We start from the raw sequence: 15,580 nt of genomic DNA, 5'->3' as shown, positions 1-15,580 counted from the left end.
TAGGATTCATGAATTCTAGAATATGTCAAAAACATTGGCATTTTAATAAAGTTAGAAAAATAAATACAATGAACCTTTTACAAAAATCAGAAAAAAAAAAGAAAAATAAGGATTTTCTTAGGAAGGGGAGAAGGAATCTCAAAATCTAGATTGGCCTCTAAGTTGCCTTCAGGCAGAAATTCTGCCTCAGAGTCTTCAAAGGGATCTACTTCCTCATTAAAGACAGGATTTTCTTCCTGAGTCCAGGAGGGACAGATTCTAATTTATCAACTGGAAATTGGATCCCTTGCAAGAGGAGAGATTGGTCTTGGTATTCTGTGAGGAAAGATTCCCTTTCCTCAAATGAATCTAGATTTTGGACCTCACTTATTGGTTTTCCTAAACATAGACTGGGGTCATTTTCCATTAGCACACATTTAACCATCATATCAAGAAGTGTTTTTATTTTTTGACTGATTTAGAGCTGATCTACCTGGATTGTGAACATCAATGGAAGACATTCTGTATCGTCTTCCTTGGTGGTATGTGTAGATACACCTGCATCACATGTGGGGTTCAGAATCAGTGGGATGTCCACAGGACTCAAAACCTACTTTGGCCTTTCTACAAATTGAAAAATACCCTCTACCTTCACAGGATTTCTGGAGATCAGCAATGGCTTGCAATCTCCATCAGTCACCATAGACGACATCACTGATGGGTTCTTTATCTGGAGTTCTGCAGAAGCTTCTCTACGGTGATGCAAACCTGAGAATGAAAATAGGTACAGGAGTCTTTGAGTAGACCCTCGTAGTTAAGGTGTCACTAAACTTCCAAGAGGATCCAATGGGAGAAGCAGTAGGATTTGAGTTGGGACTGAACACTGATGAGGAGGTAGGCTTTTTCTAATGAGTGTCTACTTCCAAGTTCTTTCAAAAGGAGAACAGACATTACCTGGCAAAGAATATCCATAAAAGGAAATTTTGCCAAGCTGGGGAGTACTAAGGGCTCTTGGCCAATCAGGCACATCCCTAGAGACTCAGGTTCCATCCCTACTCACAAGCTCTGAGGCATCTAAACAAGGACTTCTTCCTCTTTTTCTTTGTCTCATGGGTTTCTCCAGCTGGTCCAGAAAAATATGTAAGCAGAAGAGCAGGTCTGAAGAGGCCATGTTGAGCTTGACATTCTGTGTAAGTTCTTTCAGGGTGTCATTGTTCTTGGGCTCATAGAAATCATCAGGGTAGAAGTCCATCCACATAGGGAAGATGAAACAAACAAGACTGTGTGCAAATTGATTTTTGGGAAGTGGAAAGAGACTCCTGCAAGCAGGATGCTCCTCACAACCCACTTCTAGTAATTTCTCAAATATAATCCTCTAAAATTCTCCCTGTAATAGGAAGAGAAATTTGTTTCCCCACTGGATCTGACTTGCTACACACAGCCCTCCCTGTCATTCATGAGATTCCAAAAGCACAACCACAACCACAACTGTGTAATCTGCTATCCACTTAAGTGCCAAGCCTCAACCCCCTGTGAAAATCACAACTGGTGTGCAAAGAAGAAAGTTGAGTTTGATTCAGAAACCTCAAAGATACCAAATTTTCAAGGATAGAACTCTTTGTGCCAGCGTCCACTTACTTCTTCACTTGTTCATCTTCTTCCCAGTTATGGTAGAAGGATCTGTACCAATGGGAGAAGAGAAGGAAGTTAACTCTATGCTTCTCCTTTTCTGAACTAACAGGACACACATAGGACTCGCTAAGTCCCACATGGTAATGTAAACATGACAGACAAAATTGGAGATATGTCTATACAACTTCATGGTAATTCTGTGAAGATGCTTATGTGCATCTGTCCAAATAAATGCACAATGGCTCATGCCTCTAATCCTACTAATCCGGAGGGTGAGATATGTGAATCACAGTTTGAACCCAGTCTGGTTTGTAAAAATCTAAATATACTTATCTTCAGTTAACCAGCCAAAGGCCAGAATTGGACCTGGGGCTAAATTGGTAGTGTGTTAGAAATGGGACAGCACTCAAGCCCCCAATTAAAGTAAAAGTTGCCTCCTTTCTTCTGTCTATATTCCTTCAAAGGTCTCAAAGATAGTGATTTCCTAGGTGAGCGTGGACGTTGGGTGCCACTTGCTCCTTCCTTAAATCCTAGTCTCTCAGCAAGCAAATTACTAAGGCTCCACTAGCATATGAGGCACATGAAATATTCTGGCAGCCCAGTCCTAAGGAATTAGACAAGGACTGCACTTCTTTGTCTCAAGCCAAGCTCCTTTGACAAGACCCCAGTGAAACTGTCTCAGAGATATACCTAGTATTCCATTATTCTGCCAGGGGGTCTCATCAGCCCTGGGTTTGAAGGAGGAACACTAACTTTTTTTTGTTTGTCATGGGGCTTGAATTCTGGGCTTGGGTGCTATCCATCAGCCCTTCAGCTCAAAGGGAGCACTCTACAGCTTGAGCCACAGCACCACTTCTGGTTTTCTAGTGTTTTATTGGAGAGGAGTATCATGGACTTTCCTCCCAGGGCTGACCTTGAACCGTGAACCACAGATCTCTGTCTCCTGAGTATCTAGGATTACAGGTGTGAGTTACTGGTGCCTGGCTTAGGAACACTCACTTTTTTTGTTTGTCAGGGCTTGAACTCTGGGCCAGGGCCCTGTCCCTCAGCTCTTCAGCTCAATGCTAGCACTCTACCACTTGAGCCACAGCACCACTTCTGGCTTGTTTTCTGCTTATGTGGTGGTCAGGAATCGAACCCAGGTCCTCATGCATACAAGGCAAGCTCTCTATCACTGAGCCACCTTCCCAGCCCAAGAACACTCACTTTCAGAATATCCAGCAACTGCTCCATTGTCATACACTCTGTGTAGTGGTCGAGGAAGTTTCCCACATAGAAAGGATCAGCTTTCTGGTAGGCAGGGACAAGGTCCATTACCAGAATTTCCAGAAAGCCTGAGTCCAGGCTCCATATATTATAAGGCACATTCAGGGTTTGGATGGACTCATTGTCACACTGAGGTGGTAAAAAAGAATGGATCTATGAAACATGGAAATGAGAGTAGACTTCAAACTGAGTAATTGTAGTAGAGTGGATTGAAAAGTGCACAGCAAATATTTTCTGTCTACACATACAAAAGCACATAAGAAGTTTCTAGTGTGGGCTAGGATGAGATTAAATAGGTTTTCTGTCATAATTATACCTGGCCTGAATTTCCTTGTGATTTCCTTGGTTTCTTCTTATAAAAAGTCCTGAGACATTGGATTCGTGGTTGGGCACTGATCGAATGTCTGCAGCATACAGTGAGGCACTCACACCTCCCATGCTTGAGACCTGAGTCTCTTGACTTTGAAAACAGTACAGGAACATCTTTCTTGTTCCTGAGCCACAGGCCAAGTGAGCTGGCTTGAGCTAACTGTAGGTTACAGTTGCGTGGCTCTCAGAGTTCTATATTCTATTCCATTGTGAGTGAGGTAGTGTCATATCTCAGAGCCCAATGATCTAAGCTGCTTGCTCACATAAGACCATCCCAAAGACAAACTGGAGGCTGAAATCTCCCCTCCCACATCACTTTATACACATGTGGACATTGTCAAATCCCAATAGTCTCAGCTAGGCCTAGATACAGGCATGTCTCAGCCTCAAAGAGCCCTTCCTAGGTCAGATCCAGGCCTTATTTGTCACTATTCCTCTCATCCTGCACAAATCATTTTGCCTCTCAGGGTCCCCTCGGCCTGTCATGTGCTTCTTGCATCTATTTTTGAAATCAACTTCCTAAGACATTATTAGGTTTTTGTTTCCTAATCTTGCTTGCCTTTGAAGCCCCAGTGTGCTTTCATCTGGAAAAAAAGGCAAGTTCTTAGCGGTGGGAAAATCAAACAAGTATTGGAAAACACATGTATTATTACACATATAGACAGACATTTTTACAGGTGTACATTCTTGTAAGATAAAAGAGTATTTTTGAATCTTTTGTCATATTTTATGACAGAGGGGAAGGGGAGAAGGGAAGAGGTGCATTGTCTCATAATTCAATGATTATTTTTTTAAAATAGTATAGTTGAAGGAATGTAAGATTTAAAGATAAAAACCGTGCTCCTGTTCTTTTTATAAGCTAGTCATTTATAAAGTATTCCTCACTAAAGTTTTGTCGTCTGTGTCCCATGAACTATCTTCCTCCATCAAAATAATCAAGGAAAAACCTTCACAAATAAGTAGACTGTTGTCCAATCTCTGAATAAGTATTTACGGTACAACTTTGCCTGGTAATTTGTGCGTGTACAAGTGTGTGGGAGTATGTGTGTGTGTGTGTGTGTGTGTGTGTGTGTGTGTGTGTGTGTGTGTGTGTGTGTGTGTGTGTGTGTGTATGAATGTGTGTCTGTGCATATTTGTGTCTTAGGGCTTGAACTCGGGGGCTATATGACAATCCCACGCTTCTTTCCCTTGACCATGTTGCTCTACCAATTGTACTACAGTTCAGCTGCAAGCTTTTTTTTAGTGAACTAGAGAGGAGAGACTCATAAAATTTCCTGCTCAGGCTAAATGTCAAGTAGCAACCTCCTGATTAGCTGGAGTTATAATTATGAGCCTCCATAACCTGGTGATATAGCATTGTTAATGGAGGCAGTGGGATTGCAAGTTTCAGTTCGGCTTCAAGACACTATATCATAAAACAGCAACAGCAAAATCCTATATCAAAATACAATAATAAGATGTAATTACAATACAATTTAGTCATATAGTCTGCTAGCATAACTTTCAGGAAACCTTGGTTTTAATCATTTAGCAACACAAAACCAAACAAAATGAGCTAATTTTAGGAGACTCTACGATTTTTTAAATTCCATCTTAATAATTTCAAGAAACAAGAAAAAATGCATACTTATGAGAATGTAAAAAGATTAAAAGATGGCAGATTATGAAATGAAAATTTCTACACTGCAGGAAAATTATTGTCATGGTGAATATATGGTGGTATTGTTATGGTGAATATGTGATAATGTTCTTCAGAGCAGCAATAGATAAATATATATTTACTACACATAGTCTAACTTGTCTATATCTATCAACATCCAATCTTCTAGTGCACATTATTAATGTATTCATGTTTATGGTATATTCGAAAAAGTGACTCGCAGAGTCAGGAAGTTACCAAAATACATTAGCTGCAATGTTTTAGGAGATAAACTTGCTAATTATATTGACTATTCTATATATTAAACATGTAATGTGTTACCATTTTATCTCTAAGTATGTACAAACACTACTTTAAAGTGAAACGGATTACAACAAGGTTTTGAAGGCATATGCCTCTAAAGCCAGCTAGTGGGGACATCATTTCAAGACCAGTGAAGTTTTACCTGCAATGATCCCCAACCCCTGGCTGTGCATGATGGAATACTTCTATCACCCTGGTCCATGGGGAGGTGAAAGCAGGAGGATTTCAGTTACATGCCATACAAGGCAAGAACTTCCACATGGCTCCCTCTCAACCAAAGAAGGTTCAACACTGGCTAGCACCTATCTTCCCCACCTAGGTAAAAATAAAAATAAGAGCATTGTATTATAAGAAACAAACAATATTAAATCATGCCAATGCAAAGCATCATGAAAAACACACACTCAGTGTTTGTTTCTCATACCTTTATTCCTAACTATAGCTTGGATTATATATGTGAGCCAGAGACACTAAGCAGTTCATCATTATAAAATGACTGAGTGTGTGCTTTGACTCCAAGGTCTTTGATCCATTTGGAGTTGATTGTGGTGCAGGGTGATATATAAGGGTCTAGCTTTATTTTTCTACAAGTAGTAACCTAATTTTGGCAGCACCATTTACTAAAGAGGCTGTCTTTCTTCCATTCTTTTTTAAGCTACCTTATCGAAGTTTAAATGGCTATATGTCTGTAGGTTCATTTCGGGGATTTCAGTTCTATTCCATTGGTCCTGCGGTCTGTTCTTTTGCCAGTACCAAGCTGTTTGGATTACTATGGCTTTGTAGTAGAGTTTGAAATTTGGTATTGATATTCCTCCAGCACTGTTCTTTCCGTTAAGGATAATTTTTGCTATTTGAGGTCTTTTATGTTCCATATGAATTTTTGGATTACTTCATCTATTTCCCTGAAGAATGAGGTTGGAATATTGATTGGTACCACTTTGAAGTTATAGATAGTCGTGGGAAGTATTGCCATTTTCATGATGTTGATCCTTCCAATTCAGGAGAATGGGAGGTTTTTCCATTTTTACATTGTTTTGATTTCCATTAACAGGTTTTTAAAGTTTTCACCATAGAGGTCCTTTACATCTTTGGTTAACTTAATTCCCAGGTATTTTTTGTGGTGCTATTACAAATGGAGTTGCTATCCTAATTTCAGCTACGCTTTTCTCATTGTTGGAATACAGAAAAGCCATTGATTTTTGAGGGTTAATTTTATACCCTGCTGCTTTGCCAAAGGTTTGAATCACCGTGAGTAGTTTAGGAGTGGAGTCCGTGAATAAGAGACTACCTAGGTCTCCTTGGCACACGCCGAAACTTTCTTAAGACATCCAGAAACACAATGAATCAAAGAAAGGTTAGACAAATAGGATTGCATGAAATTGCAGAGCTTCTGCATGGCAAAGGACATAGCTAGCAAGATCAATAGATCAACCACAGATTAGGAGAATATCTTCACTAACCACACAACGGACAAGGGTCTCATATCTAAAATATGCCTGGAACTCAAAAAATTAAAACCCCCAACAACAAACCCTCAAGGAAACAACTGCCCAAAAAATAAGTGGGCTAAAGCCTTAAAGACATACTTCTCTGAAGAGGAAAGAAGGATGGCCAATAAACATATGAAGAAATGCTCAACCTCCCTGGCCATGAAAGAAATGCAAATCAAAACAACATTGAGGTACCACCTCACCCCAGATAGAATGGCTATAATCAAGAACTCTAATAACAACAGATGCTGGAGCGGATATGGACACAAGGGAATCCTACTGCATTGTTGGTGGGTCTGTAAACTTGTATTACGGATGTTCATCAAAAGACACCACATAGAGCTCCCCTATGATCCAGCAATCCCAGTTTTGGGGTTTTACCCAAATGATCACAAGACCATACCAAAGCTACCAGCACAACTATGTTTATTACAACATTATTTACCATAGCTAAATGTGGAACCAACCCAGATGCCCCTTAGTAGATGAAAGAATAAGGGGAAATGTGGTCTATATACACAATGGAATTCTATGCCTCTATCAGAAAGAATGACATTGCCCCATTTGTTAGGAAATGGAAAGACTTGGAAAAAATTATATTAAGTGAAGTAATCCAGGCCCAAAGAAACATAAGTCCCTTGTTTTCCCTTATTTGCAATAACTAGTATATTTCCGAGACATGCAGAAAAGGTCAGATAAGATGATGTTGGATGAGATATACCCCAAGTGAAAGATTCAAATATTTTTTTCTTGCGATTGTTTCAAAGATATTCATAAGATGAATTCTTTGTTGTTTTGTATGTCCCTTCCCCACAGTACATCCACTGCTTTCACTGTATTTGATGTTGGTATAATTTGTGGAGGGGAAGGAAAAAACATATTTTTAAAAAAGGATACAGTTGGACCCATTGCAGCAATGAAATGTACAAGCCAATATTTTGAAAAACGAACTTTACAACTTTGGCCAGGAGGGGTGAGAAGTGGGGGTGGGCTGAGGAGGTGTGTGGTGGAGATAAGAAGGTATGGGAAGGGGAAACAAAGGACAGGGCACAATGCTTGATAAGAAATTTATTCAATAACGTGTCCATTTAATTGTAACTTCTCTGTATGTTATTTTCACAATAAAAAAAAAGTCTATGTGAAGCCAGGTGCCAGTGGCTCATGCGTGTAATCCCGGCTACTCATGAGCCTGAGACCTGAGTATAGCGTTCAAAGCCAGCCCAGGAAGAAAAGTTCCCATAAGACTCTTATCTACAATTAACAACTCAAAAGCTTGAAGTGGCTCCATGGCTCAATTGACCCAGTGCTAACTAACTTGAGCAGAGAGTCTCAGAGTCAGTGCCCAGGCTCGGAATTCAAGCGCCACAACTGACAAAAAAAAAAAAAAAAAAAACCATATAAATGTCTGAATTTCTTGTGAATTAAAATGACAGCTCTGGTATACAATTCTACAGTCTACTACAGATTTCATTATATTTATGGTTAGAAAAAGTAGCAGCACTTGAATAAAGGACATTTTTTCATAAACTAGGGCAGATTGGTCTCTAATTAGAGGAAATTGCTGGGCTCATACATAATACTTTTGGTTGGTTTTTGTTTTGTTTTTAGGACAGGATGAGAAATCTTATTTCTACCAATGGCTATTTGGATATGTATGACATCATTCACAGGCCATGCAGAATTAATAGTAAAGACAGGACACAGTAAACTTTCAGTAAACTTATTTGTCTTTATGCGATATTCTGAATGATTTGTTTAGCTTATATTTCCCTATGGCCTATAGTTTCCTATTCCTGCCTTCCTCAAATACAAGCATGTTCCACCAATTCAGATTTGAGCCAGGCAATATGTAGTATTAGTGCCAAGAGGTAAGGAAAGTTGTAACACAACCAGGAAAGCATGAAACCAACTCTATATTAGCTGGACACTGGGGACTCAGGCCTAATCCTAGCTACTCAGGAGGCTGATGATCACTGTTCAAAGCCAACTGGAGTGAGAAAATCTGTGAGACTCTTCTTTCCAATTAACAACTAACAACCATAAATGGAGCTGGGGCTCCAGAGGTAGAGTAGCCTTGCTTAAAAAAGTCAGAGGCAGGGGATGGGAAGATGGCTCAGTGGTAGAGTGCTTGCCATGCATGCATGATGCCCTTTGTTCAATTCCTCAGCACGTCATAAGCAAAAAGAAAAAAACATAAGTGGTGCTGTGACTCAAGTGATAGAGCACTAGCTTTGAGCTGAAGAGCGAGGGACAGTGACCAGGCACAGAGTGCAGGACCCATGAACGGACCCCCCCCCCAAAAAAAAATCAGAGGCAGCACCCAATCTTGAGTTCAAGCAGAAGGTCAGGCACAAAAACGAAAACATTCAACACACAAAAAAACCCAGAAACTGGAGAAAGCTCAGGAAAGGATGGCCTTGTCTACAAGACAAATGTAAACATTACATGAATTGTGAAATGGTAACCTCACTGTACAATTAGTAACAATTACATTTTTAAAAAATCTGAGAAATCCTGTAGCCATTGGCCCTTATGATGTGCATCTACTTTCTAGGATTTCAAAGTACCATCATCTGAGCTGGCAGCACACAGGTTGTAGCCCGGGGTGATTAGAAAATATGAAACCAGAGATCCTTTCATATTGTCCCGACAACTCTTATTATTTTAAGCAAAAAAAAAAAAAAAGGAAAATAAAGAAAATAGATGTTATGGTTAATTAAGCTGTTATTAAAGATTCCTGGCAGAATTATAATGTTAAATGATGAGTTAATGCATGTGTTTTCTAGATACTGAACTCACATGTGTCACTGAAATATCCATGGATTCAGAACGAGAAATTCTGAAGTGTAAAGCATACTAATTAGTTGAATTTCATTAGGCAACCAATGAAGAGAACACAACACGGTATTAAGCCAGGTAAAGTTGTTCATTTACTGAACTGCTGCCCATGCCATACATGGTGGAAAGTCATGTACAAAAAATAGGGCGACCCAACCTCGGGCCTGGATGTATCTAGGCAAAGGATCGGATGAGGTGTGGCCAGGTAGGGGGAAAGACTAGCAATACTGGATCTGCATGTGACTTCAGGGCCTGGGATTCACCTCCAGTCAGATGGAAAGTGTGATCAGAGGCTGACCAGGTCGTGACTTAGTGGGAGGAGGAGGTGGCTGCCTCCAGGTGTGCCAGATACTTAGATAACACATAAAGGGTGGAAACTTAGCCAAGAAGTGAAAAGGCATCTGCATAGGGTCTGCATGGCCTGGGGCAGACCTAATATAAAATACACGTAGTACTGCCATGTGACTCCAGACTCTAAAAAATTCATTCTCAAACATTTTCTTTCTCTCTTTCTTTTTCTTTCTTTTTTCTTTTTTCTTTCTTCCTTCCTTCTTCCCTTCTTTCCTTCCTTCCTTCTTCCTTCCTTTCCTCCTTCCTTCCCTCTCTGTCTCTCTGTCTCTCTGTCTCTCTGTCTCTCTATCTCTCTGTCTCTCTGTCTCTCTGTCTCTCTGTCTCTCTATCTCTCTGTCTCTCTGTCTCTCTGTCTCTCTGTCTCTCTGTCTCTCTGTCTCTCTGTCTCTCTGTCTCTCTCTCTCTCTCTCTCTCTCTCTCTCTCTCTCTCTTTCTCTCCTTTCTTTCACTCACCCTCTCTCTCTCTCCTACTTCAGTATTCTCAACTCTCAAATAATGAACACTTGCTGAGTTGAACTCACAGGCTGGGAAGAGTAGCTCAATTAGTGAATGTGAACTTTAATTTAATGTTCCCTTATACCTCTACCACAGATCACTGGAATCAAATCATGAACACTCAGCAGCATGGCATATTAAGGCATTTAGGGGAGTAAAGCAAGCAAGCTCACTGCATTCTGTGAGGTCCAACCTAGGAAAGTGTGGCAGACTCCTCCCTCCTCTTGAACAATCTCAGCCCAGTTTCTGCATCAGGAGAGTTGACTGGCTCCATGTGAGCCAGTTACCTAAGTGGCACAGGTACTTGGCAGAGACTTAGTCTCTTGTTGAGCTTAAATTAATGGCATGTTTCAACATGATCCACTAATTTGTTGAGATTGGGACTTCCTAATTTTTTGGTTAGCCTATGTTCAAATGATGATCTATTTATTTCTGATTTCTAACCACGATTATAGATGTGAACTAACACATCAGACCACTCAAAGTCCTTTATCACACATGGAAGACATGAAGTTGATTTTCCCAAATGACATACAAGTTGACAGACAGCAAAAGTAAGTCCTTAATTTTGGTCGAGATGTGTTTTTAATGTGAAACAAAATTACTTAGCAAAATATCTGACTACTGTGATTATACTTGCAAACTGACCCTACATTTTTATATCAAATCACCTATATTAATCAATGATTAACTCAAATTACCTGTAATCATTTATTTCTGTCATATCTTTTAGAAGTAGGCAGAACTGGAGCTCACACCATAAAATAAAGTGGTAGAATTTGAGAGGATCACAGTTCTGAATCAGTCAAGGAAGGAAAAGAAACACTCATATCAACCTACTAGGTAGGGATATTGGAATGCAATCATAATCCCTGCTTTGTGGGATGGGTGCAAAAATTGCTACTCTAGGAATAAAGTAACTTAAATGAGAAAGGATTGATGGAGTGGCTCCAGTGGTGGAGTACCTGTCTGGCAAACAGAACATTAAAACTCAAATCAACTTCCTAAAGATAAAATAAGAAAAGGAAAGAAAAAACAATACTGACCATGTGTTCAATGTAAAGATTTACACTAAATTATCATAGTAATAAATGTCATCATTTATTTCTAGGGCCAAACATATTTTCTGTTAAGCCTAAATGAAAAAATAGCACACTATATATAAAGCTTTGGTAAAACACAGGTCTAGCTTACAATGATGAACACTTAAGTTTGCATGTGCAGTGGTGTTGCAGGGTTGTTAAGGTTTATGGAAGTCCATCCTTTTGATGAACTTGACATGATGAAATTACCTAACCATACATAACCAGACAGTTTACTGGACAGATACTGCTGATACACACACACACACACAAACACACACACACACACACACACACACACACACACACACTTGTATGTATTTATATATTAACATGTAAATAAAAATAAAAAATTTGTAATGAATAAATTAATTGAACAGATACCTTTCTCAAAGAATTATTTTATCTGAACCAATTCATGTCTTCAAGTCTCCAATGCTATATCACATTTACATGGTTGCTGATCGCTTTCAGCTTTTTTAGGATATTGTTTTTTCTTTGTTTTTCAGATGAAAAAAGCCTGCCAATAAACATACTTGTATGACATTCCTTTCTTTAGAAAATGAAAAGCACGTTGTGTTATGTGGCTCTTTATGTCAAAATATTTTTTTTATAATTTCAAGTACATATTGTCTTAGACTTAAATCTCATTCATTCTCTTCCAATAATATCTATGGGAATGAGAAAATGAAAGATCACACTGTTACTTTGGGAGCTTCGGTTATTAATCACTGGAATAAATATTATGAAAATGAAAAAAATTATTTACAGAGATGACTTGAAAGTTATCTTTCTACACACTCTTGCTACTCCCTCAACTATATCATAGAACTTAAAATAAGTACCATTTTAGCTGCGTGCCATTGGCTCATTCTTGTAATCCTAGCTACTCAGGAGCTGAAATTTGAGGATGGTAGTTCAAAGCTATCCCTGGCAGGAAATCTGTGACACTCTTACGTCCAATTAACCACCAGAAAACCGGAAGTGGCACTGAGCCCAGGGACAACGCCCAGACCCAGAATTCAAGCCCTATGACCAAGAAAAGTTAAAAAAAGGAAAAAAGGAGGAAAAAGTAACATTTTTACAATTAATGTGCACATATAACATATACACAAAAAATTTCTAGAAATAAAACTATAACAGTCCCTGGACTGGCAAAGAAAAAGATATTCAAGTGAAATTGCCTTTAATCATTCATTTAGACAATCTATACTGAGGGCAGGCTACTGGAACTCACATCACTAATTGAAGAGTTAAAACTTGAGAGCATCACAGTTCAGAACCTGTGTGCAAGGAAAGTAATAGTCTCATATCATCCTAAATGCTGGCATGTTGGAATGAATTTGTAATCCCAGCTACTTGGCAGACAGAAATGAGGAACTTAGCCTCTGTTTGGCCCTCAGCATTATTGATAACCTATGAGCAAAGTAACTAAATCAGAAAAGAATATTCTAATGGTAGAATACTTGTTCAGCAAACACAATATCAAAATTCATACTCATTTCCTAAAAGAGGAAAGAAAAATGAAGAAAGAAAGAAAGGAATAAATAAAAGAAAGAAGGAGGAAGAAAGAAAGGGAAAAAGAGAAGTATAAACAAAAACCTCACCATGCATTAGACGTTAATAATGACTTTAAGTAATTTTAGCTATAAATGTCGTCATTTAATCCTGGGCAGAGACATTTTGTATCAAGCCTGGATAAGCCATAGCATGCCACATACAAAGCTTTGGTAAAATACTGGTCTGGCTTACACTGTTGGACCAATAGGAATGTAAGTCTAGTGGGTGGGGTCTTCATAATAATTGTGTGATGATCTCAAAATGCGTCTTTATTTCTGGCATTTTACCTGAGTAATCTCACTTCAGTCTTTTCCAAAGGGCACTTTAGTGGAAGGAGGAAAATCATTGATTCTGGTAGACAATTTCTGTTACTAAAAACTGCAGTATATAGTAAGGGAAGCAACTCCAAAATTATTCATTAGAGAGATGAGTTGAAAGTCATCTTTATACACACTAACTCTTTCCTCAACAAAGCCAGATGATTTAAAATAACTAATATTTTTTAAGTTAATGGGCACAAATGTGCATGAATTTTCCAGAAATAAAATGATCACTCATGAAACCTTACTAATACTTCAAAGGATGTTTTCCAATTAGAGGAATCATCTTCATACATTTTCACAAAATGTGTATCTGCTTGATAACAGAACCTCCAACTAGACTAAGGCTTCTAATAAAATTTATGAGATGGTGTAGGGTTACTGTCTGATTCAAAGGAAGAGTTAGTATTGGCACAGTCCCTGTGGTGGAGCAGGGCAGGGCTTTGAGGATGAAGGCCAGTCTGTGTAGGACTTTGAGATAGTAGGGAGGGGACAGGAAGGACTAGACTTGTGGAATAGGTGGGGCTTTAGGATGGATGCTGGGAGGTAGACGGGTTTTCAGTGGATGAAGACTGGGTCACTGGGGAGGAGGCTGTTTGGGGAAAAGCTTTGAGAAGGAAGAACAAGGCTACAAAGGAGGAGGTTACTTACAGGAAGGGTTCTGGTGGAGCACTGTGAGCTCTAGTAGGATATGTAGGGTGGGGTTTCCCATAAGGCAGGGAATGGAATGGAGGCAAGAGGCTGACAGAAGGTGTGGTTTCTGGTGCAGGAATATGGATCTATGAGGGAGAGGCTTTTCAGGGTCTGGCTTTAAGAGGGCAGGGCAGTGCTAGGAAGAAGTGGGTTAGTAAGAGGCATGGTTTCTGGTGGAGAATGGCAGGGCTTTGGGAAGTGTGTTAGGGAGGAGGTGGGGTTTCTAGCAGAGCAGGATGTATTCACAATGTATAGAGAAGCTTTTCAGGACCAGGGCTTTGTTAAAGCAGGGATAGGATCCAATGGACTAGATTAGTTAAGATGGCTTTCTGGTGTAGCCAGTCACCACTTCGAAAAGAGGAGTAAGGTTGGGTGGGGATTTCAGTGTTACAAGGCAGGACAAGGACTTTGGACAGGGTTTCCAGTAGTGCAAGGCAACCTTCAAAAAGAGACTACCGAGGGACAGGGATTTACAGTTGAGCATGGTGAGGCTTCCAGAAGGGGGCCAACTGGTGCAATAGTTTCCAGTTAAGCAATGTGGGTGTCGAGAGATGGGATAGTGTGGTGGGAGATTTTTAGTGGGGGTCTTGTAGAGCAGGTCAGGGCTTCGAGCCATGGGGCTAATTGGAGGAGGGGCTTTGAGAAGGAGTGGAAAGTCTACAAAGGAGTAGTATAATTATGGGCAGGGTATCTGTTGGAGTAGAGTGTGGATCTGAGGGAGCATCCAATAGGGTTGGATTTACCTGGGGAGCAATCCAAGGCATTGAGAGAGTAGGTATGGGAGGTGGAGAGACTTGTTGTGAAGCAGAGCTGGCTTTCCAAGCAGGAGATGGGCTATGTGAGAAGCTTCTGGCCAACAAAAGCTGGGCTTCAAGGGCAGTTATACGGAGGTGGAGGGTTTTTGTGTAGCATGATTGGCTTTGTGGGAAGAGGTAGGTTCGGGGCTGTGTTTGACAAGTTAGGCCACTTAGAAGCAGACAGAGAGGGACAGAGTTTCTGATGAAACCAGAAGGGACTGGAGGGAGAAGTCTGGTTGTGGGGTGGGTATGAAAGAGAAGGGAGGAGCTTGGAGGTACTAAGAAATGGGATTAATGGGTTTATGAGGAAATAGTGTAGTTAGGCGCTGGGTATCTGGTGGATGAAGTGAGGATTCGAGGGAGAAGCCCGATGTAGGCTGGGTTCTTTGTGGAGCAAGGAGAGACATAGAAGGAGGAGATATGGATATGGCCTGGTTTCTGGTGGTACAGAGCAAGGATTCCAGGAAAGGGTGGAGTTGAAGAAGGCTTTCCCTGTAGCAGAGGAGGGCTTTCAGGAAGTAGTCTGGTTGCAGTCAGGCTTTGAAAGTTTACAGCAGGACTACCAGTGGGTAGGTTAGTTAAGGTTGGACTTTTGAATGAGGAGGCTGACTGGAAGTGTGTTTCCAGTGGATCCAGTCATGTTTTATGGGAAGGGGGATAGGAAAGTGGCAAGACTTAGTGAAGAGTTGGGTGACAAAAAATATACAGTTACTCCAAATAGGAACACCATTTTCTGTCAGTATAG

The 15,580-nt window shown here is 40.1% G+C and overlaps 1 protein-coding gene across 1 annotated transcript; it reads right to left on the bottom strand.

Moving 5' to 3' along the window:
- Nucleotides 1-374: 374 nt before the first annotated feature.
- On the bottom strand, nucleotides 375-3,255 carry LOC138829791 (ral guanine nucleotide dissociation stimulator-like). The gene is made up of 4 exons (XM_070026320.1): nucleotides 3,194-3,255; nucleotides 1,618-1,659; nucleotides 1,040-1,259; nucleotides 375-747 (listed from the first exon to the last, which is right to left on the bottom strand). Exons 3-4 carry the CDS (start codon nucleotides 1,235-1,237, stop codon nucleotides 706-708), a joined length of 240 nt encoding a protein of 79 aa, XP_069882421.1. The 5' UTR covers nucleotides 1,238-1,259; nucleotides 1,618-1,659; nucleotides 3,194-3,255; the 3' UTR covers nucleotides 375-705.
- Nucleotides 3,256-15,580: the final 12,325 nt, after the last annotated feature.

Source organism: Dipodomys merriami, unplaced genomic scaffold (genome assembly GCF_024711535.1).
Source record: "Dipodomys merriami isolate MVZ:Mamm:240054 unplaced genomic scaffold, mDipMer1.0.p SCAF_1765, whole genome shotgun sequence".
Taxonomy (NCBI): domain Eukaryota; kingdom Metazoa; phylum Chordata; class Mammalia; order Rodentia; family Heteromyidae; genus Dipodomys; species Dipodomys merriami.
This window is presented reverse-complemented; position numbering and strand designations above follow the sequence as displayed.